At 37.3% G+C, this 27923-nt stretch overlaps 1 protein-coding gene across 1 annotated transcript in view; it reads left to right on the forward strand.

Annotated features, from left to right (window-relative positions):
- Positions 1 to 27923, forward strand: part of LOC136859048 (ras-specific guanine nucleotide-releasing factor 2) — a 1472247-nt gene that overhangs the window by 1387437 nt on the left and 56887 nt on the right. Inside the window, exons 22-24 of the mRNA XM_068225766.1 lie at positions 5998 to 6177; positions 15476 to 15573; positions 20780 to 20864. Of these exons, the coding sequence (XP_068081867.1) occupies positions 5998 to 6177; positions 15476 to 15573; positions 20780 to 20864 (363 nt within the window). The remainder of the gene's footprint in view (positions 1 to 5997; positions 6178 to 15475; positions 15574 to 20779; positions 20865 to 27923) is intronic.

Raw genomic sequence — 27923 nt, forward strand, 5'->3', positions numbered from 1 at the left:
ATCTGACGGTGAGATAGCGGCCCCGGTCTCGAAAGCTAAGAATAACGGCCGAAAGGATTAGTCGTGCTGACCACACGACACCTCGTAATCTGCAGGCCTTCGGGCTGAGCAGCGGTCACTTGGTAGGCCAAGGCCCTTCAAGGGCTGTAGTGCCATGGTGTTTGGTTTTGGTTAAGAATTCTGGATAATGTGGGCTAATTCCATTCACTCTTCCCTATATGGATTCATTTTTTTTGATCTACGGTTATCTATCCAACATATGTAAATTACATGGATCATATTTAATGCTGGATGTGGAATACTGAAGGATTAATATACGTTATGGAATTAAATACATTCACTGTTAACCTTAAATAGTGTCAACTAAATATCACCATTAAAATACATCCATCTCTTCTATCTCGACAAAATAGTAATCATCACCATCATTATTATTCTTTTTACACAACCATTCTTCATACATTCAACATCAGTTTCATATTCTTCGTCTCATATCTCATCCTTATTTCAATAACCCCAATAATCTATCTTAACTTGACGCATATGACTTCATAATTATTATTTATCCACTTATATATTCCATACCCTTCACAATTTTCTTCAGATTCATCTCATATTGCTCATACGTCTTCTTATGATCCCAATATAACCTGTATATCATATCACATCATCTCCATTTCATGGTATAACACCCTAATTCAATCATAGCATTAACCACAATGTCGGTATAGTATTCACAACCGAAGTAAATTAACCTCTTATTTAAATATAGACAGCATTACGAACGCATAACCTGGTTATCACTGATTAAATACATCCTAACCAAAGGAATGTCATTTTAAGTTAAATGGCTACCTATTATAGATGAAAATTTATATTGGTATAATAAATTTACTCATTCGAGACAAATATTTCAGGTTCCCTCTGGGAATCGACATCTATATCATCTCATGGCCAAGCAGGCATCAGTTTTCGGTAAAGAGACAAAGTTTCTCATAGTGCATTGGCACTGCCAGTGGCTTCAAGTAGCCTACGCAGTGGCCTCCACGGCATGACATCACGCATCTCCACAGAGCACGACGGGGGATCACGCCCAATTATTGAACGACTACTCACAAATTCCTCACAAAGCCTCTTTTTGTTCGGCCGGGGGCCTTCACAACTTTACTTTAGCACCCAGCCGACCTCATTCAGCAAAACGGCCTAACACCAAGTTGGAAGTCGGCCTTCCCGTCATGCCTAACTGCCTTATCCACGATGTTGAACTTGACTTTTCTGAAGACGATCTCCTTCACTTCTTCTGCATTAACAACTATCCAGTTTCAAATGTATCTCGAGTCCAGGAGGACTCTGTCCCAACAAGTCGGCTCCTTATACAAGTACCCACAGTAGACGACGCCCGGTAATTGTTCCAGGCCAGTTTGTATATCTCCACCTCCAGGAATCGAGTGGAACCTTGTCCGCCGTACTTCACCGATGCTTTTGAGACACCTGCAACAACATTGCCGCAGCCATGGATACCAACTCCACAGACTTCGTCGTCATCCTACACCACCACCACCACCACCACCACCACCACCACTATTACTACCACCACCACAATCACCTCCGCTTACACCTCTCCCAATGTTCCTATCACCATGACTGTTATGTGCCACCCTTCCTCCCTTTTGACGTCTTCTCTCCCCATCAGTCCCACCCCTGATCAATCCAACTCTCCGCTTTCAACTGTTCAGCTACCCGCCGATGACATTGCCACTTCTCCTGCAGCAGATACAGCACGTCTACGATCGTCGCCACCACCGCCCGACTGCACCTGCGTCGTCCGTGGTGTGGACCCATTAATACCAACAGAAGACATCACCATTGAACTCCGTCTGGCAGGATTTCCCGTTCGAAGAGCTACCCGGATTTACAACGCATCTGGACCCACGTATTTAGTAAGATTACATCTAGAGACTCCCGATGCTGCCCAACATCTTATCGCCAATGGAACACAACTTCACGGCCGACACCATCAAGTCGAACAGTCACGCTCTCCTCCCCAACGTTTAAACCGCCCCAACCCTTCACCTCCGGCCAGCTCCTCCATTCCATCTAACTCGTCCACATCACCGTTCTTACCATCCCCCTCCTAGCTTTTCCCCCCCCCAACATCGCACACACCCGATCTCCTCCGTCTCTTACTCACTTCCCTAGTCAATATCTCTTCCTTATTTCACATCCTCACCCTCCAACTTACTTCACACACCCTCACATACTAACCCTTCATATCCCCCTTCGTACTCTCCTCTAAACTTTTACTCCCTAAACACATCCCCGGTATTTACATATACATGCAAACCTCCTCACCCCTTACTTCAATTATCCTCCTCCTCATACTATCGCTCCTTCCCCAACCAGCCGAAACTCCTGGCCAGGGTGAAGGCGTAACCTTCAAGGTGGCCCGCCCCTCCCCTTCAGGGAGGAGAATGAACATTGGAAAAACAAAAGAAAAAGAAAAAATAAGCCTCCACGGTAAGCACTAGCCATGCGTCTTGGTGGGTGTGCTAAGTACCAACTGATGAACCCAACTTGGCACACGAGGGCGAAACTCTGGCAACCAGGAATGAGTTAGCTGGAAAATTTATAATATCCAATTTATATTGGTATTATACCTATTATCCTCCTACGCTGTTATATCAATGCTATTTCACACATGAATTCACTCTTCTTGAATATAACTCTATGACAGCACTGCACCCTTATTACATTCAATTAGAAAATGGCACTTTTCAAAACAAGCTATTGAAGTTACTTACGGTAAACTTATCTCGATAAACTTATCTTTTCTTCCCTGTATTCCCTCGCTGGTGTGTCTAAATGCATTAGGACATCTTGTCAGATATGACTGCTACATTGTGCCGGTCTCTGGGAAATATATGGGTAGGTCATTTCTCCTCCTCCGTCATCTAGGGATAGCTCTGCTGACTTCAGGTCACCATTGCCTTGTGCAGTTAGGATAAAAATACAGATAAACATGGTCAATTTCATCATCTTAGTATTCAAAGCCTTCTAACATTCATAAACGTATTGGAAATAATGCTTCTTTCGATTAGATTCAGCTTAGGTCTTGCAGACTACTAATATGGCTATTGAAATCTCAATTATAATTAGCTTTAGTTTCCTATATCTTATTTTCAATTGCCACAGTATTTATTATTTCTTGCTAGTAGTTTGGAATGATGTGTGCTACTTTCGCGTGGTGTCTTGTGACATAGCTGGTTACGTAACAATTCCAAGGAGTTTCAATTTCTTAATTTATCAATACGCAATTCTACACAACACTTCTGTAGCTTTGCCCTATTTTCTTGATGTTATTCCAGTTTCTTTTCCCATTCAAGCCTTTTTGCTACAAATTCCATCTTCTTTACATCACAATATATTGTACCGAGCAGCTAGAGATAGTTTCTTCCGGAATGATTTTTGTAATAATAAATTTGTAACAATCCTGTACACTTCATTCTTTTTCACCGCCTTCTTGATACTATTTCTTGGCTTATCCCTGATATGAATGCAATCTTCTCAACATTGACGATTAACTTTGTGTGTCGTGTTTAATTTTCTCGCGGCATAGCATCCATTTTTGTTCCGAGATGTTCATTCCTAACAGTGAAATGGCACATTATTATTATTATTATTATTATTATTATTATTATTATTATTATTATTATTATTATTATTATTATTATTATTATTATTATTATTATTATTATTATTATTATTATTATTATTATTATTATTATTATTATTATTATTATTATATCCCCCACTGGTAAATAAAATAGCAATTGATGGGCAAGAAATCAAAATTGTTGATTTGATAGGAGAAATCATGACTTATAATCTTAATGAGAAACCAGCTGGGCATAACAGAATAAATAAATTAAACAAAGCAAATTATATTACCAATACTACATACAGTAAAAACAAAGCTTATCGATAGCAGCAAAATTAAGACATTATAAAACAGTCACACAGCCAGAAATAACTTATGCTAATGAAAGTATTTTTAAAACTACTAATACAGCTGGAACAGACAAAATAATTAATACAGAATACTGGATGGTTACACAAATAAACAAACAAACAAAAATTGGAATTGATTGACCTAAGAAGGTTTCTGCGTGGTGTGCCATCTCCAGTAATTCAACACTTGGTCCCTATTTTATCAAAGATGATCAAGGAAATTGATTTACCATTATTCAAGGGAGGTACAGAGAATTGTTTGTCTCAGAGGTTTGTGTATGACCTGAAGTGTTTTTGTCATGACCAAAATCTGTGTTTTAACACACGATGGTTTCAGCAGGATGAAGAGACACCACACACCGCTGGGGCATCCTTACAGCTTCTTCAGCAGTGCACCATCTCAAAGGGAACATAATAACCTTACCCTGCCAACTCACCTGATCTAACCCCACCTGATGCTTTTCCATAGAGAGTTCTGAAGGAGCGTGTCTACCATGATGCAGTGCCTCGTGATATTGGTCAGTTGTCCCATGTGTATTGCATTCAATTACACAGGACACAACTGCGGTGATGTTCAACTATGTGCCGAGTCACTAAGAAAAGCATTTAATGTTGGACAAACAAGATTTGGAACATATAAATTAGCCTGGATGTGTTGATGCACTTACAGTTTTTCATTATACAGCACTTGCATTATTTTTCATTGACTTACACAATTTAATAAAATGGTATATGTATTGCATTTCAGTATATTTATTTTCCAGCCGTACTGTAGTTAGTTGAAAGTTCTCCAATAAGGTAGGCCCTAATGTGTTTGCCATAAAAATTATTGAAATTGTTACCTCTCAATGTTAAAATAACTAGTGAAAATGTTACCTTTCATTGTTAAGGTCTGTATAAAAACTTCCATCAGCTTATTCCAGATATTTCTGGAGTCACTGGAGCAACCTGGCTCACTTTAGATTTTGGCTGGAGGTTTAAGACTGGATCCCCATTTTGACACCACACAATTGTTCAATTGAAAAATTCCAACCTGGGATCAACCAGGAATCAAACCTCAGCCATCCGAGTAGAAAGCCATCAGCTAAGCACTAATCATGCCCCCCATTGTTAAGTTAAATATATTTTCATCAATATCAGTCCTGAATCTATTTTTGGAATCATCCTTTATGGACCCCTGTATATTTTATGCTATCTTTTACAAGTTAAGCATTAAAAAAGAAGGAAACTTTTATAGACAAATTATAAGATAATGGAAAGAAATTATATTCTTCAAACTCTATATTTTAATGTAAACAGAAGTTAGTTTGATAAATTTGATAAATTGTGAGAGACTACAGGGTGCAGAAAAACTTTACTTCAGAAATTAAAGGAGTGTTAGATGGTACAAATACAAGTATTGTGAACATAGAAACCATAGGTCTGCGGTGATTAGATTCGCCACTATGCGCACTTAAATATATCATTTCAGCTGCCATCCTCCCAGCTGTTTGAGTGTAAACATTACACACTATTTGCTTTTTATTTACATTTTACCTGCATACAATGAAAAAGAACAAGCATACGGTACCGGTACCTCAGAGCAGGCTTTTAAAATGTTTCCCTTCAACTTGGCAGCACATTTCACATTGACATAACACTGATTCTTATATTCTTTGGAAAATTCCTGATGCTTCTCGGACCGGTGTGCTGGAGCAGCAATGGACAGATGGAAGGGTACAAGGAAGACAGAAGGAAGGTCACACAGACAGCACCTCAGCAAAAAGTGTGGCTCGTTAACACTCCAGGGTCTGGGAACCGAAACTAATCGCCGTAGACCTATGGTTCCTATAGTCACAGTACTTTTATTTCTACCATCTAACACTCCCTTAATTTACGAAACAAAGTTTTTCTGTGCCCTGTATATGGTTACTTTATGAATTCAGATAATTTCTTGTGATGTGTCTTTGTTAATACAAGGACTAATTTTGTTTTTATTTTTATTCTCAGGATTTTGAAATGGATCAGCGATTAAAGAATCTAACTATAGAATTCTTAGATGATATAATTTATAGTCCTAATTTGCTACCAGCAGAACATAAGGCTGCCTCACAGTTGTTGCGACTTATAACTAAAGAAGAGCCAGAGAGTAGTAAGGTGGATCTGGATGTACTTTTAGCACCACCTATGGTAAGTTATCTCAAATGTTAAATAAGTAATTTCTTTTTCCTTTTTCAATCTCAACAATGATGATTCTCTTTCTTCTACTACTAGTCCCACACCTTGTGGGGTCGCAGGTGTAAACTGTGTCACACACAGTAGCAGCAATTGAGGGGGGGGTTAGCTGCCCCCCCCCTCACACTTTGTGGAGGAAAGATTACATTTTTACTCCATTTTAGATGGCTGAAACTAAGAATTATAGGAATTATTTAAAAAAACATTTGTACAAGCCCTGTTGTCTTATCAGCTAATTCAGTCCTTTATTTTCTTTAATTATTAACCAAATTATTGGCAGAAATATGCACAAAATTTTGTTAGTCGTGACTAACCGATTTAGGGCCTATATAAGCGCTACAGCAATTAGTAGATTCTTTGCATGTGCTGTGAGGAAGGGTAGCAGGGATACATTTTTGCCACGGTCATGGGTACTGAGGTATGATTCATCTGCTTTCCACATGCATTCTTCAGTTTGGCAGCCTCTTTAGTGTCTGTTAGTTTCTTAGTGTGTAGTCAAATACTAAAATTTTTTACATGTATAATCACATTGTACTTCTATTTAATTGTAATACATGTGTAACTATTGCTCCTTTGGTGAAAGTTTTATTGAATGGTATTGAATCAAAATCTCAAAAAAACTATAATTATCAAACTTAAGTGGGTTAACTGTACACCTTTACTTCTCTGCCAAAATTTGCGCAGAGAGCATAAAGGAACTTATCATTTTGTAGCTTTTTTAAGTTTTTATGTAAATATGCCTCTCCACCCCCCACCCCACCCTCCACCACTGCCAGCTATATCCTGCAAAACCTGGGTACATTTTGTCTATACATTTTTTTGCCCCCCTACTTTTAATTCCCAATCGCCGTTACTGGTCACACATGTGGATTTGTCCCTGTTTTATAGCTGGATGCCCTTCCTGATGCCAATCTTATCGGAAGGGATTTAATTGCTATTGCATATTTCTGTAGTGGTTGGTAGTGTGGTGTGTTGTCTGAAAATATGAAGAGGAGAGTCTCAACATTGATGATTAGAGTATAATAAATATGAAAACACTACATATATCCCATTCAGGAGTGATAGGGTGAGGTGAAAAGTGGATTGTCTTCCAACAATTGCAAAATATTCATGTAAAGAAGGTCTGAGATTTTAAATGCATTGCATACTATGGATGTATATTGTGCTTGTTGGAGGAAAAAATTAAAATATTTGAAAAGATGAAGCTATTTTATGTACGATATTCTATACAAGAATGTAGGCCTAATTACAGTATGCACTTCTCCTTTTTTCCTACCGCTTTTCCCACACCTGTGGGGTCGCGGATACAAACTGCATCAGACATGTGGATTCGGCCTTGTTTTATGGCCGGATGTCCTACCTGATGCCAACCCTATATGGAGGGATGTCATTACTATTGTGTGTTTCTGTGATGGTTAGTAGTGTGGTATGTTGTCTGAATATGATGAGGAAAGTGTTGGGATTGACACATACACCCAGTCCGCAAACCAGAAGAATTAATGAGAAGTGATTAAAATTCCTGACCCGTCCGGGAATCGAACCTGGGACCCTCTGAACCAAAGGCCAGTACGCTAACCATTCAGCCAATGGGTCGGACTTATGATAAAAATATGTACAAGCAGGTAATTATATAATTGATAAATGTTCCACATTACCTTAGTAATTTAGTTTAGTGTGATAGAATTCAAAGCTCTCCTCAAGACAGAGATCCACGGCACAATCCTAGCAGCAGTAATCTAATATCTTATTTTTGCCATACTTTGAACACATGATACAACATCTCTGAGGTTTAGATTTCTCAGTACGCTTGGCCCCTTGCTATTTTCCTTGTTTATGGACGATCTGCCTTCCAAACTCAACGAAACTGCAAATACCCTACATTTTGCTGATGACTGCAAGATATTTAGGGAGATCACAAATCCAGCAGATGCAGCTCTGCTACAGTCCTCACTTAATGCCCTCTCGAACTGGTGTCGTACTTGGAAACTTATCCCCAATCCAAAAAAATGCAGCCACATGACCATAACACTAAGTAAATCTCCTCTACCGACATCATATTACCTACTCGACAAGCCTATCACTGTAGATACGCAACGTGATCTAGATATAACATTGAATACAAAATTACAATTTAAGACCCACATAGAAACATATACAACCAAGGCTATGAAATTTCTAGGCATTCTCTACCGCTTCACAGAAATTTCTGACCCCATTGCTCTTCGTCACTTCTTCCTCACGATCATTCAACCTCTCTTAAACTACTGCTCTCAGATTTGGACAACAGCCTCGCCCTCCAATACTAACCAGTTAGACAGAGCAGTGTCCTTCTTTGTTCCTTCCCGCTCCACCAGAACCAAAGATCCTCTCCACATTCCCCACACTCAGCACTCAATATTTCAATGATTTTCGTAATCCGCCTCCCAACATTCTTTAACAATATTAATAGGAGACAAGAGCTTGATATAGCATCAAATAAAAGCATGCTCGAGAGGGGTGTAAATAGTCTCTTAAAGATAAGTTGATGTGAAGGTATTATACCGTCATCTTGAACCACGATGACTTGGCTATGAACATGGACATTCTCATGGTTTTTGATTTGGACAGTTGTTATTAGTATGCTGTGTACCTGATTTTGTTATATTTTGTTAAGTTTGTTATATTTTATTATGAAAGTTTACATTTGTTAATTAGTCTGTTGACAGTGCAAGTGAAATTTGCTCAGTGTAGCTGAATGTTGTGCTTCGTGAATAAATAAATAAATAAATAAATATATACATTTTTTTAAAAAATTCACTAATTAAAAATAAAGTGTGATTTGATAGAATCTGATGGATGTTCTTTCAAGAATGAAAAGTGCTGTTCTTTGTTTAATAGTGTGTTTATTTACAGGCATGTTAGGGGTGTTATAATTAGTGTTCAACAGACTGAAAAGCTTTAATATTACAGATCTATACCTACTAAATATGAATACCTACTAAATCTACACAGTATTAAAAAGATAGAAACACACAATATAAATATAGAATGATATTAATGACACAAAATGAAATGTGAATTATAAAACTACTGAAGCCAGCAATTTAGTCTCTTATTGCTCACTTCCTAGGTGCTATTTAAATTGAAGCTCAACAGACACCAACAAGTTAAAGAATTCATTATGTTAAATCTACGATCCATAATGAAATAAAAATTTTAGGACTACTTATCGAGATCATGTCCAATGTACTTCAGTAATGTATGTGATGACTGAAGTTCAGTTTCCCTTATCCATCCACAATATTCGCAAAAAGTTATAATATGGATAAGTTTCATTTTTGGTATTTGTTTCAAATATATTTACAAAACAAGCAAGAAATATTTTCACTGCAGATGTACACAGTCTGAAAATATTCATATATAATTTCCAGAAAAGCCTGAATTTTAAAAAGTTTTTTAGGCCATGTATATGTATCATTATGTATAATTGTAAAAAAAATGTAAATATCACAAAAATAGTTCAGACCTATTTCTTGCCATTGTTTGAGGAAATATGGAGGTTTCTAAAAATTCTCCCCAGGTGAAAGAGCGCTTCAGGGTGGGTTTCTGCATTATCCCCATCAACATTACAAGTCCCAAGAACACATGAACTTCCTCCCATCACTGGTTCTCACTTCCTGGCACCCAACCTTGGTTTCAAAGGGGTGCCACGTATACATTTTCTTTGTTCTCTCAAACAATTAGGTCACTCTTTGCATTAAACAAAAAAATCAGAAAAGCATTTTAAACAGGCTTGAAATGTTGTTTGCTACCTGGCATATCCATGAAGATGATCCTTTGTGTGCTTGTGATGAAATCGTCACAACCAGTGGACAGCAGACGACATTGTTAGAGCTGAAGCTGTTTCCTCTTCATGTGTGCTGTCTGCCATTTCTACAGTAACATCTTGCTATGCATAGTCACTGTCTGTATCTTACTGAAAATATTGCTTCCCGATTCATCACTTATCCAGCGAGTTGGCCATGTGGTTACGGGTGTGCAGCTGTGAGCTTGCATTTGGGAGATAGTGGATTCGAACCCCACTGTCATCAGGCCTGAAGATGGTTTTCTGTGGTTTTCCCATTTTCACACCAGGCAAATGCTGGAGCTATACCTTAATTGAGGGCACAGCCGCTTCCTTCTGACTCATAGCCCTTTTCTCTACCATCATCGTCATAAGACCTGTCTGTGTCAGCGTTAAGTAAAGCAGCTTGTAAAAAAAAAAAAAAAAGTACATCACTTCCACTACTGTCATGTATCAAACCAATAATCTCTGCACCAGTAAGAGAATGAGACAGCCCAGTCATTCTTCTACAAATGACTAGCCTCTAGCCTGCAAAGCAAAAAATACGTGTGAAGTATTTGCTTTGAGTACTTCCTCTTTATAAGTGGCAAGAATTTTCAAGTTAGATACAGTTCACAAAGCATTTTTGAGATGGCAGGAAAGGACATGATACCATCTCTCATTGTCATTCCATTGCCTACATAATATACGTAGGTCAAGTCATAAGTCAGGCAACTATTTTTTTCTTCTGAACAGGAGACAACACGGAAAATCTAAGATATGCATTTGGAAACGTACAGTATGTACTTGCGTATGATACCACTAGATGGTGTATGTAAACAACAGTGTGGGTGGAAATCTTGGGTGATTATTTCGAAGGTCTGTAATCAGTGGAGACCTGTCCTTTGTATGTAGTCTTGTGTATTTGCTGTCTATACAATAATAAAACAATGTTTACCAATGGCCTGTGTTCTGTCACTTTCCTATGAGAATCTCCTGAAGTCAGAATTTGTCTTCAAGCACTATGCATAAGTACGTGCCCTATATTTCCAATTTTCATGTTGTCTCCTGTTCACGATAAAACAAATAGTTGCCATGACTTATGACTCGACCCTCATACAGGGCCTGGAAGAACGGGCGATTTTCCACCAGAATTGTGGGACACTTGAGGTTTGTAGTCATACTGATAGATGTCAGGGTTATGGGCTGTTGTCAGTGTGTTAGTGCCGTACCTTGGTATAAGATTCATGGTACATGTGTGATATGTTTGCAATTTGTTTATACGAATGGTTTTCATGGTATCCTTTATTGTGCTAAAACTTTACAAATCATAAAACCCTTATACTATAGATGCATCCTGTTATTGCTTTTCTTTCATTAATTACAACTTTAACAATGTTTTGTTTTTTGCTATTTGTTTTGCATCGCACTGACACAGATAGGTCTTTTGGCGATGATGGAACAGGAAAGGCTTAGGAATGGGAAACCATGGAAAACCATCTTCAGGGCTGTCAACAGTGGGATTCGAACCCACTATCTCCCGGATGTGAGCTCACAGCTGCGCATTCCTTACCACACTGCCAACTCGCCCAATTTTAACAATGTTTCATCTTATTCCATCTATAAGTTAGTTTCGATCCGCTTAGTTATTTTGTACTATAATCTATCAGCTTCATGGTCTGTACTGATAATTTGAGCACACAAGTACGAAGGATGAGTTTTCTACCTAATCAATACTTTATTTTACAAAGTGTTTAGAATTATTTACATTAAAAAACAGTACCAGTTTTGACCTGTAAATAGGTCATCATCAGCTGTTGATGAACCTGTACATAATAAATAATAAAACATTACTAAAAATTAAACAAGAATGCCTTATTCTAATATAATACTAATGTTAAGGTATACATATGGTACAATTAAAGGGCTTTGACTTGCTGGAGTCCCATTCAAATATCTACACTGTATGCCAACATTATGTCAAACGAGATTTATACATATAGTACAATTAAAGGGCTTGACTTGCTGAGCCTCACAAAGAAGAGGCTTCTTCCAGATAAAATACCATCCGTATTTTGTGGTTACCCCACTCATAAACAAATATGTGCCAAAAGCAGAAGTGATCCTACCCAGATTTGATTCATGTAAACCAGAAAGTATTCAAATCAATGATAGCGTCACCTACAGAGAAACTCCTCAACCTCTTATGACAAAAGTAGAAAACCTGTACTGTACAAACCAAAAGCCTGTATGGAAAGAAAAACATTAAAAGTTGGTGAGATTACTTTAAAAATATCTGTTTTATGGCATAGAAAAGCACCTAATGGTTACAGTTTAATGATATCAATGGGTTACCTAACACTTCCACATAGGAATACATTAAAAAATTACATTGGCTACACCAATGAAGAGACTGGAACTTCTTGAAAATTTAAACAATTCTTCAAAATATTATAGTCTGATAGGTACGGAGTAAGTATTATGTTATTCAAACCAATTCATTTTTTGTAAATTTGCACTTCCTTATAGCACTTTTATGAGTTTATTAGATGAAAATCAACAGATTTGTGTTATTTCCCCTTTAAGAGCATCGTATAGGTCAGCCCATAAAGATGACATCTAGCGGCGAATTCTGAAACTCTCAGCGATTCCATCATCTGGCCAGCATTTCCAGGCCTTGTATATCATGTATGCAACAGTCATTCTAAAGCAGCTTCCTTTGAAACTCAACAGAGCGCATTTCATGTTCTACCACTAATTGATATGAGTCAAAAGCGGTAAATATCTACCAATTTCATATAAGTTATAATTATGAAACATAGATGGCAGGAAAGTACACAACTTCTCAATTCATTAGGTGGAAAATGATCCTGCAAAACAGCAGTGTTGCTTGTGTAATAGGCATTCTAAGTTCCGCCTTCACAGGACATTCGTGGTACATTGAACTGGCTGAACATGTATAGTGCACTGGATGTGCAATATACATGAAACTGGCTTGAGTGGTTCAAAAGATAGAAACACAGAATATGAATATAAAATTATGATACTGAAAATGGCTGAATAAATAAACTACATTTCCACAGCAGATACAGATAAGGATGCTTAAGCAGTCTCAACCATATTCCTTTGTCTTCTTTGTAATTTCTTGGACTTTGCATTTCTACTTTGACCAGTCACTATGAGGAATAGGTAGATGGAAATTTAAGATATTAAACATATGACAGTAGTTGTGAATAGGTAACACCTACTATTAATCTTTTATGACAGAGAATATAACAAGTCAATCAGTCAATAATCAACTATAGGTATGTCTTCTTGACTGAGTGGTCCATCACCCCATTTTTTACTTCAACAAAAAGGACTGGATCACGCATAAAGGTTAGGTTATATTTGAATATTATTTTCTGTAAAGAAGTCTATTAATACTTCTGCAGTTAATACTTCAGCTGTATAATGGAAAAGATAAAATTGGAATTCAAAAGGACAAATTGGGGTAAATATTAACTTCCTAAGAAGAGGAATTGGGCATGGAGGGACGGGTGGGTTGGTTGGTTGGTTTCGCCTCACATTATGCAAAAAAGAAAAAAAATTCAATTGGGTGCTGCTGGCTTACAGGTCTGTGTCCCTGGAGTAAATCCTTCATTGATCGTAGAACTTACGCGTATGGCTGGCCTGGTGTTGGGGAAGATCATGCTGGACTGTCAGATGGTATAGATTTGTCTTTATTGTCTTGTAAAATCTAGGGGAACTGATGAGATAATAACAAATATCACTATTCGTGACTGATAAATTGTACCTTTTTCTTGGCCACAATATTAATCAGAACTTGGCAACCATTCCCTATTAGCTCTAATAAGAAGAGTAAATGGAAGGGGACCAGTCCTTTAAATAATAAAGTTTTCAGTAAAAGAAAGAGAAGAGCTATGAAGGATGTGAAAATGAAAGACTCCATCGGCCTCACAAAATACCATCAATTGTACGTTAAGCGAGTACTCAATCTAGTGGCTGTTCCCCTGATGATAAACATAGCAAACTGGATGTAACAGCAGGACAATGCCTATTCACATTGCTTGCCTTTCCATAGAAGCTTTGCATAACATTACAGTGGCCTGAATGGAGATGGCACAATAATTATAAAGCTTGCAGTCTTTAACTGTAGAATCAAAATTATAGTACAGCCATAAAATTTTGATTCTAGCTATCTGAGCAATATAGAAACAATCATAATCTTGTAATAGGTACCCTCTTATTCCTCTAATATTATGATTGTGAGAAATTTTTACTTGATAAATGGGGTCACAAAACCTTTTTTTTAAATACATTTTTCTGTATTGGCTACCATAATATAAAATGTTTTAAAAGAATATGTGGTGATTTACTTCATTTACATTCCATCATAACCATAAATATGATGCATTACTAGTTGTTGAACCAACAGCTTTCTGATCTTGAAAGGCAGTAAATCTTCTATTCTTTTAAGTGAGTAAAGGTAAGGTAGGTAAGGGTTATTCTGCCCGAAGGCAGGTCCGAACCTCCGCAGAGGTGCTCCTGAGCCGGAGATTACGTGCGGTAGGATGGCCAGGTCCTTTCCGCTCCTCCATTCCCTTACCCCTCTACCAACAGCGCGTGGCAACCCATCAAACTCCTGACCACACCCAATGTTGCTTAACTTCGGAGATCGCACGGGATCCGGTGTTTCAACACGGCTACGGCCATTGGCTTAAGTGAGTAAAGGGGGGACAATATACTCGTTGGCATATAACTTAAGTGTTCTGTCCAGTCAAGGTCTTTGTCTAGTATCAATCTTAAATTCTTAATATTGTTTTCAAAAGGAATAATGTTTTCACTTTATGTTTTTGTGGGGACATTTTCATTCATTAGGTTATAATGGATTTAGATGTATTTACCATTATAGCTTGAGATTTCACAGGGCTGATTTTGAGTCCATTTAGTCCACTCCACTTCGATATGTGCTAGGTTTTGATTAATTTTACATATAGCTTTGTAAATACTATTTTTGTGTGAGCATAGACCTCTACATCATCTGCGTATAGATGATATTTACAATTTTCAATATTTGAAGAAATATTGGTAATATGGAGAGAAAAGAGAAGAGGAGAAATGATGGAACCATGAGGCATTCCTGCCTCAACCTGCTTCCTTGGGGATGTTCTTTCTGCAGTGTAAAAACACTGATTACAATTTGACAAAAAATATTGTATCCACATTATTACATTGCATAAACATTTCAACAATTCTAATTTCACCAGAAGTACAGTCAAAGGCTTTAGCCAGATATAATAGTATTAGAATAGTCAGATGACCATTATTGATTACACATTCAGTAACATTAATTACTTTCACCAGAATTAGTGTTGTTGTACCCTGGTTAGGATGAAATGAAGGCATTTTAATTCCAGTAATTATTTATGATATTAATTTTAATTTCAGACCCCAAGCAAGGAGAACATTGAAACACTCTCAGCCCTCGAAATAGCAGAGCAGATGACTTACATCGACCATCAGATTTTTGTGTCAATCTGCAGTGAGTAAGTATTAGTAAAAATTATATTTCATATTAACTGATAACACTCCCAATGGTCCTTTCTGGTCTACTGTATAACAGTTTAAATTACAAAGTTAATGCATTTATGTTCACCATGGACTATGTAACTCTCAGCATTCAGTTGCTACTAGCCCTGTGATGTCTCCAGCTTTCACATGTCTTAACTCAAAATCAGTGTATAAGGTGGTCCACTCATCCCTTGAGATCTGCTTTTATGCAACCCGCTACATTTACTACAAGTTTCAAATACATCAGACCCTCCCCCTAAACTGGGGTAATATACTGAAATGTGTGGTTACAGACTAGAAAACAGCAGCAATCCTGAGCACCACTATTAATTCAGTATGGCTACCCCAAATGAACACACAAAACAAGCACAGATACAAAGAAAATGTACCCTACAACAAGAGGTGCATATACAGAACTAGAATAGTTATTGTATAGGCTGGGGACTGCCCACTGCAAGTCAAGCCTCGCAATAGCTCACTTGGCAGGGGTGCGGTTGGAAATACAATAGTGTACAGTGCTTGAGAGTATGGAGGTTCAAGTCCCACACAAGTTTTTTTTAAACATCAGTTACTTGGAATGTGGCAAGTTTATGCCTTCCTTAGACTGATTTGTTTATTTGGCCTTGTAAAGGTCCATTGGTATTGTGGCATAGGGTATGGAGGTGAGTTGAATGAGGATGAGGAAGTGATGGTCTGTGGCTTCCAATTAGCATCATCATTTTTACTCCTAGTTTTGTAGGACACAGGTAGAGCAAAGTGTGTTCCATTGGAACAATAACAACATGTGATGGCTGGTAGGTATGTAGTGCTGGAGACACCTTCCTTCAAGGCAAGTCCCAACCCAGCACAAAGATTATTCACTGCCATGTGATATATACGAGCAACAAGTCTGTGGATATGTTACTCATCTATGGAGAAACTAGACAGAATGCATACCAGGCATAATGCACATATCAAGAACGCTGTTTGGATAGGCAACAACTGACAGGCATGACATATTGGAATGTGGAAAGACATATGTGGGCTACTGTGTCCTTGGGAAGGACATGGCCTGTTCAACAACATATCTGATGTCTGCTCATAATGAAGAGATTGTATTGGACACTATCCGGCATAACCCACACATTAGCAGACAGACCATTCCACAGGAGACGATCATCAGCCAGGTATCTGTAATGTGGATGTTGTTAACCCAGCTCTTTACCCATACCATCTACACCTACACCAGGAGCTCTATGGTCATGATTTTGAAGCCTGGGTGGTATTCTGTCAATGGACCCTACATCATGTGGACACTGATCCTGCCTTTTCAACAACCATCTTATTTATGGACAAAGCATGGTTCCACAACATTGAAACCATTAATTGCCATAATATGCTGTACAGGAGCGTGGATAATCCCCATTGGGTATGACAGCAAACTGTTCAGGTACAGTGAGGCATGAACAAATGGTGTGGCATCGCAGGTGATCACCTCATTGGTCCCCATTTCTTTGAGAGCTATATTATGGGAGAATGCTATATGTGGTTTCCCCACAATGAACTAATACTGTTGTTTAAACATGTGCCACTTCTTAACCACTGGAGGATGTGGTTTCAACATGATGGAGCTCCACCACAGTGGAGCCTATATGCTGCAGTGGTCATCCCGAACCATCTCCAATGGATATAATCTGATAAATGGGTAGGAAGAGTAGGACCTGTCCACTGGCCCACCAGATTACCCGATCTTATGCCCCTGGATTTTTTCCCTTTGGGGCCATGTAAAACGACTGCTGTGTGGACAGGAGCCAACCATTTCTGGTCACCTTAGACAGCTCATCACTGAAGTATGCTGACTGTTATGCTGGAGATGTTGCAACATGACAGATGGTCCTTACAACATCGTGCATGGCTCTGTATCGACAACGGAGGTCGTTAGTTCAAGCAGGTGCTGTATAAAATGATGTAGATGACTGAAAACCTGTCGGATGTTTCCTAGCCTCTTCCAACCCAGTTCCATACCATATGCCACGATACCTATCGCCCTTTCCAGGTCCATAAATAAATCAGTCTGTGGAAAATATTAAGTATGCAACTTTGCCAATCCCAGGCAATTGGCAGTTTAAAAAAAGGAATTATTTGCGTGGGATTCAAACCTCCACACCTCAAGCACTCTCCACTGTCACATCTCCAACCGCGCCCCTCCCAAGTGAGCTATTGCGAGGCTTGACGTGCAGCAGAGCCTATATGTTGCAGTGGTCGTCCCAAACCAACTCCAATGGAAATTATCTGATAAATGGAGAGGAAGAGTAGGACCTGTCCCCTGGCCCACCAGATCACCCAATTATATGATACTGTTCCTGGTCTGTGTGTGCTTCAGTTGTAACCATGTTGCATCGAGTTAGAGTGATGTCTCCATAGTCTGGATAAAGATTTTATCATTCCAATTGGGCACAATGCCCTGTGTGTGTCCTACAAAGCTTAGAACATGTATGACTATTTGCCTTTATCCTAGCCATAGACCATCACCTGCTCATCCTCGTCTCACTATGCTCCATACCCTATGCCCCAATATCAGTGCTACTTTTCAGGGCCAAATAAATCAGTCTGTGGAAACTACCACATCCTAGGCAACTGACAGTACAGATGAAAAGTTATATGTTGCCTTACGGCAATATCATGTAGGTATGGCTTTTTCTAATAGTTTTGGTTCATAAGTACACCATGAAGCAGCTCCTTTCTCTCTCTGATAATTTCTAGGCATTGTCCAAAATCACCTAAACTGCTTTCAATTTTCAATAAAATGTGTGTAAAACACTATTTTTTATTAAATCACACCAAAATTCCACTGGAATGGTTTATAAACACCTCAGTCAGTTGATCTCACTAAGAACCATAGTTATAATGCATTTCTTCCAGTCGCAATAATTGAAAGTATCCACTTAATGAAAGTGCATGAACTTTCAACAATACCAGTGCACACTGGATATTTTCCAAAGTATGAAGTTGACTCGTAAAAAAAAAAAAAAACAGAATGCATGAAAACTTCAATGTCAAATTAAAACTTGCGCAGAAGTGCAAAGCAACGGTGACTTGTTGCTATGCAACAAAAAAAAAAGGCAATTCTACCATACTGTCTGAAATTGCCCCGTTTGACGGTACTCCCAGTACCAAGCATATACATCATGCAATGCATTCTACACATGAAAAAAAGTATTGATCACTTCAGAAAGAATTACCAGACCCAAACAAGAAATAATATTTTTATCGAGCACAAGAGTAAAAACCATTGCCTTGAAACATGTAGACTCTGTTGGAATCGGATTATATAATAAGCTTCCAAATAAGATTAACGATATTAGTCCCATCAGTTCATTTACCAGAGCTTTAAAAAATCTCCTGCTGAGTAGCTGCTTCTAAAGTACAGAAGAGTACATGATGAAGTGCTGGTAATGATGCTATTACTTATTAACTTGTAAACGTTCTTAATATCTCGTATATAGCCTTAAAAATATATTAATGTCACATTGATTACGTATGTATTGTTAACATCACACTCATAGATTTCTATTTTTATTTTGTCTTGTAAATTTTGATTATTAATATTATTTTTAAAAATTAGAATGTGCTGTCCTAACATTGAGGTATTTTGTGTTCTTGTTTTGTTTTCTTCTTTTTCAAAATGTTCATTATGTGCATATATTATTGTTAGTCTTAAGAAATTTCTCGACAACTCCTATACTGCATGTAATAAACTTCATGGTTGGTCCGTATTGAAAATTATATATTAATTTGAAACAAGTTTATTGAAGTGGTCAACCTATTCAATACAATGTACAGAGTGGGCAAAGAGAGTAGCAGAAAGAGGAGATAAGGATAAACATGAAAACACAAAAGGATGAGGACAATCTCCACTTCTTCATACACTGCTGTCTACAAACAGATGGACTCTCTCCTCATTAATTCCTGTATTACATGATGAAGTAAAGATAATTTATTTTCAACATGATTTCTGTTGAATAGTTTTACCTCTTCAATAAACTTATTTGTTTCAAATTAACTCCTATACTGTTGGCATATTTCAAAACATGTAATTGTACAGTCTATGGAAGCTTAATGAATGAATGAATGAATGAATGATCTTTTTCTCCTCATAAACTCCAGTTTTTCTATGTCCCCCAATATGCTCATTTTTGCTTTCCACCTCCATCAGGAGGGCAGGTAACAACACTCACTGAGGAACCATCTTGACAGACAATTAATCTTATTGCAGGTGGTGTAGAATAATAGAAAAGCCAGATAAACACAAAAAAATTAAGAGACATATGATAAAGATGAATGCAGATGGTAAAAGACAAGACACACAGGATAAACACAGAAGAAGAAATGTATCCCAACTGGCCATGTAAAGTAATGGAAAGGAAGAAATAAGCATCAAACCAAGTTATATAGAGATGGATAGGATCATGAAAAGGAACACATAATAGATTAAAGACAGTGACAAGTCAGAGTGGGCAGAGAGAGTAGCAGAAAGAGGAGATAAGGATAAACATGAAAACACAAAAAATGAAGACAGTCTCCAGTTCTTCATATACTGCTGTCTACAAACAGATGGACTTCCTCCTCATTAACTCCTGTATTATATGCATGAAGGAAAAATAATTAATTTTCATCATGATCTTACCTTGTACTAAAGAAACATGGCCACTGTGCATGATTAAGCATAATCAGTACCAACTGGCTGACAAATCTTTAATGGAATCTAACTCTGGACCATGTTATTGACATCAAAACATACATCCTATATTGCCTGTCATTGCCTCCTGAGGAAGTTTCCAGAACCAGAGTCTGTATAATATACTCACACAATATCTAGCTCTTAATTCTCCTTCCGAACTGGTAATTACTTTTCATTAATCGTATGGTTTCAAATCCATAACTTTTAATACCAAAATGAAGTAACTCATCTCCTCACTAACAATATATGCATTATTGATTGTAAGAATGCATATTCCCTGCTCAAAAACAAGCTCAGAAAATAAGAGCATTCCTCTTACATCTCTAAAATAAATTATGAAATGAGGAGGACATTGTTCTTGAGCACAGGCCTTAAACTTATTTGATACTGATAATATAATAATAAATTAATGGATGTATTTATTTAGAGTTTTAAAAATAAGATTATGATGCTTTTTACAGAGAGTTCTTGGGTCAGGCATGGATGAAAACAGACAAAGCAACCAAAGCCCCACATATTATTCTGATGACAAGACGCTTCAATGAGGTAAGTTTAAGATTTCTTTATTGTTTGTAAATTAAAAAGTTATTTATCATTTGAAAGTTTCCATATTTGTATTTATAATTATATTGTTTAACTCAATTTGAAAGAAAATAAAATTGCTTATCACAGAAAATGGGTAGACTAGTGAACAAAATTAGAAAGGAAAATTATTATAAGGCAAAAGCTTGGTAGTCACACAGTTTTTAATGATAATTATTATAATTAATTTTATAATAGCAATAATAGTAGTAATCATCATTATCATCAATATAATCAGTCACTACTGATCTGCATTTAGGGCAGTTGCCCAGGTGGCAGATTCCCTATCTGTTGTTTTCCTAGCCTTTTCTTAAATGATTGCAAAGAAATTGGAAATTTATTGAACTTCTCCCTTGGTAAGTTATTCCAGTCTCTAACACCCTTTCCTATAAACTAAGATTTGCCCCTATAAACTAATATTGCCTCAATTTGTCTTCTTGAATTCCAACTTTGTCTTCATATTGTGATCCTTTCTACTTTTAAAAGACACCACTCAAATTTATTCGTCTACTGATGTCATTCCACACCATCTCTCCACTGACAGCTTGGAACATACCATACCATACATACATACCATAACAGTTGAAGAAACCCCAACTCACGCAGTGATAAATTCTACTCAATACAATTTGAGAAACCCCAATTCACGCTGTGATCAATCCAATCCACAATTGGAAGTCTAGTCATTATAAAATAAATTAATTCATTTTTCATAAATTCTGGCAAGTTAATGCACATATTGTACATACTGTACATATTTTAAACTATATAAATAGCATAAGACAATTGTATTTAGTATTAAGTTAGTTTACTATAAGTTCCAATGTTTATAGTTTTAATTCTTGACCGTTAGATTAACATAGGCTGAAGATGCCCATAACTAGGGCAAAACATGTCCCTAACTGGTGCTTTTAATTCATGTAGAATTTAATCACTATAATTTTAATCTTGAAAGAGTTTACATACCACGTAGTCGAGCAGCTCATCTCCTTTCTTCCGAGTCTTTCCAGTTCAAACTTTGCAACATTTTTGTAACACTACTCTTTTGTCGTATATCACCCAGAAGAGATCAAGCTGCTTTTCTTTGGAATTTTTCCAGTTCTTGAATGAAGTAATCCTGGTGAGGGTCCCATACACTGGAACCATACTCTGGTTAAGGTCTTACCAGAGACTTATATGCCCTCTCCTTTACATCCTTACTACAACCCCTAAACACCCTCATAACCATGTGCAGAGATCTGTACCCTTTATTTACAATCATATTTATGTGATTACCCCAGTGAATTGCTACATCTTGATTATAATGTGTATGCCTCTTGCCATTCAGTCTCTGGGTCAATATGAACTAAATTAATTATTTAATTCTTTATCTTGGGATTATTTGGTGGTCTCATCTGCTTCTACACCACATACCTTAATGTCATAAAAATCTAGTTTAAACATTATCTCCTAGATTTCTCTTTTTGATTCCCTCACCCTCTTTGGCTGAAAGCTTCTGAGAAACCATCTTTATTCTCAGTAATACACATGTTTAACTATATAGTATGGTATGCAAGCCCATTGAAGGTTAGTTTTTGTAGGTACTAAATGATATTGTTATATATTTCTTGTGACTCCCCTGTTATTTGTACCAGCAATAATTCTTGCTACTTTCATGTCTATTATCTCAGTGAGCTTTTATACCCATATAGCAAATCTGACCTGAAAACACAATGATGTAAGGAGAGTTCTGTCAGTTAACTCTTCCATTTTATGAATATCTTTGATTGCTACTGAAAACTCACTGCATTGGCAGCGTCTTCTTCTTCTTCTGTTTCTTCTTTGATTTGGCCCATTTTTATGGCTAGGTACCCTTCGTGATGCCAACCCTACGTAGAGTGACATATTCACTCTTGCATGTCTCTGTGGTAGTTGGTATGTTTTGTGTTGTATGTAGATGAAGACAAGTGTATTAACACAAACACCCAGTCGCTGAGTCAGAAAAATTAACTGAACACAGTTAAAATCCCTGGCCCAGCTGGTAATTGAACCCGGGGCCCTCTGAACTGAGGGCTAGTATGGTATGCTGACCATTCAGCCAAGGAGCTGGACATTGCATTAGCTTCACTACACATTTATTTTTTCTTACTTTATATCTATGTTTAGAAAATAGATACTGTATGTCTTTAAGAAGGTGAAATAATGCACCTGTTTCAATTTAGTATTCCCTAACTGACATTCAGTTCTCCTGGGTGTGTTCCCTATCAACATTTTTTTTTTTTTTTTTTGCCATTAGAGTCAGTTATGGACCACACTAAGCATCATTTATTTCTTCTTCTTCTTCTTCTTCTTCTTATTCTTCTTCTTCTTCTTTTGATCAGCCCAATATTTCTTCTTGGAATGGGCTGCTTTATGTTCTTGTGACCAGGTGCTGATGATCCATTTCCTATTCATGTGATCTCATAAGCCTGCAATTTTATTGATGTTCATCCTGTAATAATGTCTGTTATATACTGCATTCTGTGGTATGTTCTTTTCCTCCATGTCCTCCTTTGACTCCTTTAAGCCAATCAATTTGTGTCTTCCTGCTCTCCATATATTCCAGAATTCTCTTTAATTTTAATCAATTTAATTTTTTACTTATTTTCATATTCACAACTAAGTATCGACAAGGTGGAAATAAAAAAAATAGTTGTGAATCTGTTAAAGTGCGATACGGACCATAAAACTGATTTTATGTAATTATTTTCATATGACACTTCCAGCATAATTTTAATGTTACAAGATATTGGTAAGTTTTCAGCTGTGTGTGCTGTAGAGAGATAAGGTCATTGGCACAATCCAACCTGACAAGTTATGGCCTTCTTTTGCAGTATTAGGTGGCATTGGCATTGTATAAATATGTCAGTATTTCAACTAAAGTGTACTGTAGTAGCTGATAACAAGATGAAATGATAGAAATAGAATGGGCAGCCACACATTTATAGCAAATGACTTGTCATTTGCTTTATCCTATTATGTGTTCCTTTTTCATGTTCATATCTCTCTTTGTATGACTTGTCAGTATTTCAACTAAAGTGTACTGTTGTAGCTCATATCAAGATGAAATGATAGAAATAGGATGGGCAGCCACATGTTTATGGCAAATGACTTGTCATTTTCTTTATCCTATTATGTGTTCCTTTTTCATGTTCATATCTCTCTCTGTATGACTTGATTTGACGCTTGTTTGTTCCTTTTCATTACTTTATATGACCTGTTGGGATCATTTACTCTTTATACGTATGTCCTGTGTAATATTGTACTGCCTGCATTCATCTTTATCTTATGTCTCTTCTCTTTTTCTGACCAAGCTGAGTGGCTTAGACGGTTCAGGCGCTGGCATTTTGACCCCAACTTGGCAGGTTCAATCCTGGCTCAGTCCAGTGGTATTTGAAGGTGCTCAGATACGTCAGCCTCATGTCAGAAGATTTACTAGCACGTAAAAGAACTCTTATGGAACTAAATTCTGGCACCTCGATGTCTCTGAAAACTGTAAAATTAGTTGGTGGGACGTAAAGCCAATATTATTATTATTATTATTATTATTATTATTATTATTATTATTATTATTATTATTATTATTATGATCTTTTTCTGTGTTTATCTGGCTTTTCTATTATTCTACACCTCCCGAGACTGAAGAGACTGAGCAAGATGGCCATGTGGTTAGGGTCGCTCAGCTGTGAGCTTGCATTCGGGAGATATTAGGTTTGAACCCCATTGTCGGCAGCCCTGAAGATCGTTTTCCTTAGTTTCCAATTTTCACACCAGGCAAATGCTGGAGCTGTACCTTAATTAAGGTCACAGCCACTTCCTTACCACTCCTAGCCCTTTCCTATCCCAACGTCACCATAAAACCTATTTGTGAGGGTGTGACATAAAGAAAAGTGTAAAAAAAGAAAACAAGACTGAAGATCTGTCAAGATGGCCCCTCAGTGAGCGTTGATACCTCCTGATGAAGCTGGGAAGCAGAAATGAGCTTATCAGGAGAGGTAGAAGAACTGGAATTTATGATGAGAGAGCCATTCTATTTGAAGATGTGGAGATGGTCCTTGTACATTTGTGTTAACATGTTTGTCCTTAGGCGGTGATGCTAGTATGGGATAAACTTTCTCTAAGATGTTATGTAGACTTACATGTTATGAATCAATCAATCAATCAATCAATCAATCAATCAATCAATCAATCAATCAATCAATACTGATCTGCATTTAGGGCAGTCGTCCAGGTGGCAGATTCCCTATCGGTTGTTTTCCTAGCCTTTTCTTAAATGATTTCAATGACATTGGAAATTCATTGAACATCTCACTTGGTAAGTTTTTCCAATCCCTAACTCCCCTTCCTATAAATGAATATTTGCCCCAATTTGTCCCCTTGTATTCCAACTTTATCTTCATATTGTGATCTTTCCTACTTTTAAAGACGCCACTCAAACTTATTCGTCTACTAATGTCATTCCACTCCATTTCTCCGCTGACAGCTTGGAACATACCACTCATTCCAGGTTATGAATTTCATTTTTTGTCCGTATTGAAGATCTACTTGTGATACAAATTCTTATAATTTTGTTAATTACCACCTATTCAATACAATAAAAATGTAATAAAAACTTACATATTCATTAAGTTGTTGATATGGTACATATTTCACTCCTTTTTCGTGAGTATCATCAGCCAATTATTATTTACTTAAGGTTATATAAGATCATGAATCTATTCTATTGGATTAAGATTATGCTTGTAAACCTGATTGACAAATCTTATAATATTTTACAAGTCATATAAACAATAAAATACCGGGCGAGTTGGCCGTGCGCGTAGAGGCGCGCGGCTGTGAGCTTGCATCCGGGAGATAGTAGGTTCGAATCCCACTATCGGCAGCCCTGAAAATGGTTTTCCGTGGTTTCCCATTTTCACACCAGGCAAATGCTGGGGCTGTACCTTAATTAAGGCCACGGCCGCTTCCTTCCAACTCCTAGGCATTTCCTATCCCATCGTCGCCATAAGACCTATCTGTGTCAGTGCGACATAAAGCCCCTAGCAAAAAAAAAAAATAACAATAAAATTATGTCTTTAAGTTAAAACATATTTGTCTAAAATCTATCAAAGTCTAACATTTTATTGACTAAACTCATCTGGTGAACATCCTTTAAAATTATGTTAGAAAACCTTTTGAGATCTGGCTAATTATATTGATTCAATGTTGCTTGACTTGTATGATTGCCTATTATCTTTAGAAATAAGCCTTACACCTAGAATTTCATGTTTCCCACCTTTAACATCCTTTTAGTGAACAACAGTCATCAAACTCCGCTAATCACTAGTTTCTCTTCTTACTTGTTGAAACAGTTCTCTACCAAGAAGTCACTAAAATAATAAAACATGCTACAGTGAAATTCTGTCTTGGGAAGATATTAAAACTGAATGAAGAAAAAAAGAAACTAGTATGAAAACTATGTAAAATGAGAAAAGGAAGAATTCATGGCAAATCTATAACAAACGATGCCAACAATGTGTCATGAAGTGAGGAAAAACAATGGTAGTATTTTAAAATAGCTATGGTAAAACTGAATGAGGAAAGCAACAGAAAACTACCTTACTCCTCATCCTGCCCAGTATGCCTCATTTTGGCACTGCCATAAATTGTTGTGGTTTTGCCATTACCGCATAGCCTTTGGTGGTGCTATTTGAGGATCCAACCAACTAGCCTCTGGGCTGAAGACCTGGCAGACAGGCACATGGTGAAATGCACAGATAAAAACATCTGGAATATCTGGAAGGAAGAATGAATAAAGATTTGCCCTCATGGAAGGGGTTGAAGATATAGCCAAAGGTAAAAGAATTACATGCAATAGGACAGATGAGAATTAGGCAGAGTACAAGAATTAGTGAAGTTGTACCAGAAAAAAAAACTACCTTATTTTTACAGAGGGTGTAAACAGTGGTAAAGCATGTGAATTTTCTTTCAAGTAACAATAATCTCCATATAATATACTAGCAGTACCACCCATTTCACTGCTGCACAAATCACAATGAATCTTGCGAAAAGAGCAGAATGGTAATTGCATACTACCAGCAGAATTAACTGGTTATACCAGGTGGTCCAACCGCTGGTTGTGATCAAGTTTAACTACAATTCTGAAATACATAGGTTCCTTTTCCCAAATCCGGGGTAATATAAGAGATGTGTAGAATGGGCTAGGAGACAGCAGGAATAATGATACCACTATTAATTCATTACTGTTACCCTAAATGAACCCGTAAAATGAGCACAGATATGAAGAACATGTAACTTACAACAAGTGAGAGAGAGAGCGATATATATACATACATACATTATCATTATAGACTGTTATGCCTTTCAGCGTTCAGTCTGCAAGCCTCTGTGAATTTACTAAACGTCGCCACAATCCCTGATTTGCAAATAGTTTTGTGGCCTCATTTAGTTCTATACCTCTTATCTTTAAATCGTTCGAAACTGAGTCTAACCATCGTCGTCTTGGTCCACCTCTACTTCTCTTACCCTCCATAACAGAGTCCATTATTCTCCTAGGTAACCTATCCTGCTCCATTCGCCTCACATGACCCCACCACCGAAGCCGATTTATGCATACAGCTTCATCCATCGAGTTCATTCCTAAATTAGCCTTTATCTCCTCATTCCGAGTATCCTCCTGCCATTGTTCCCACCTGTTTGTACCAGCAATCCTTCTCGCTACTTTCATGTCTGTTACTTGTAACTTATGAATAAGATATCCTGAGTCCACCCAGCTTTCGCTCCCGTAAAGCAAAGTTGGTCTGAAAACAGACCGCTGTAAAGATAGTGAGCCATATCCTGCCGGCCCATAAGGGATACTCGGATTATTATTTGACATAATATGTAAATTTTATTGATATGAATTGCAGTCATATATGGTAAAGTAAGGAATCGCAGGATAGCTGAGACCGGAAGTTTATGGAGCCATCAAGTCGCTGGATATTGCCCAATACTTCCTCAGGACTG

This window comes from Anabrus simplex, chromosome 1 (assembly GCF_040414725.1).
Source record: "Anabrus simplex isolate iqAnaSimp1 chromosome 1, ASM4041472v1, whole genome shotgun sequence".
NCBI lineage: Eukaryota > Metazoa > Arthropoda > Insecta > Orthoptera > Tettigoniidae > Anabrus > Anabrus simplex.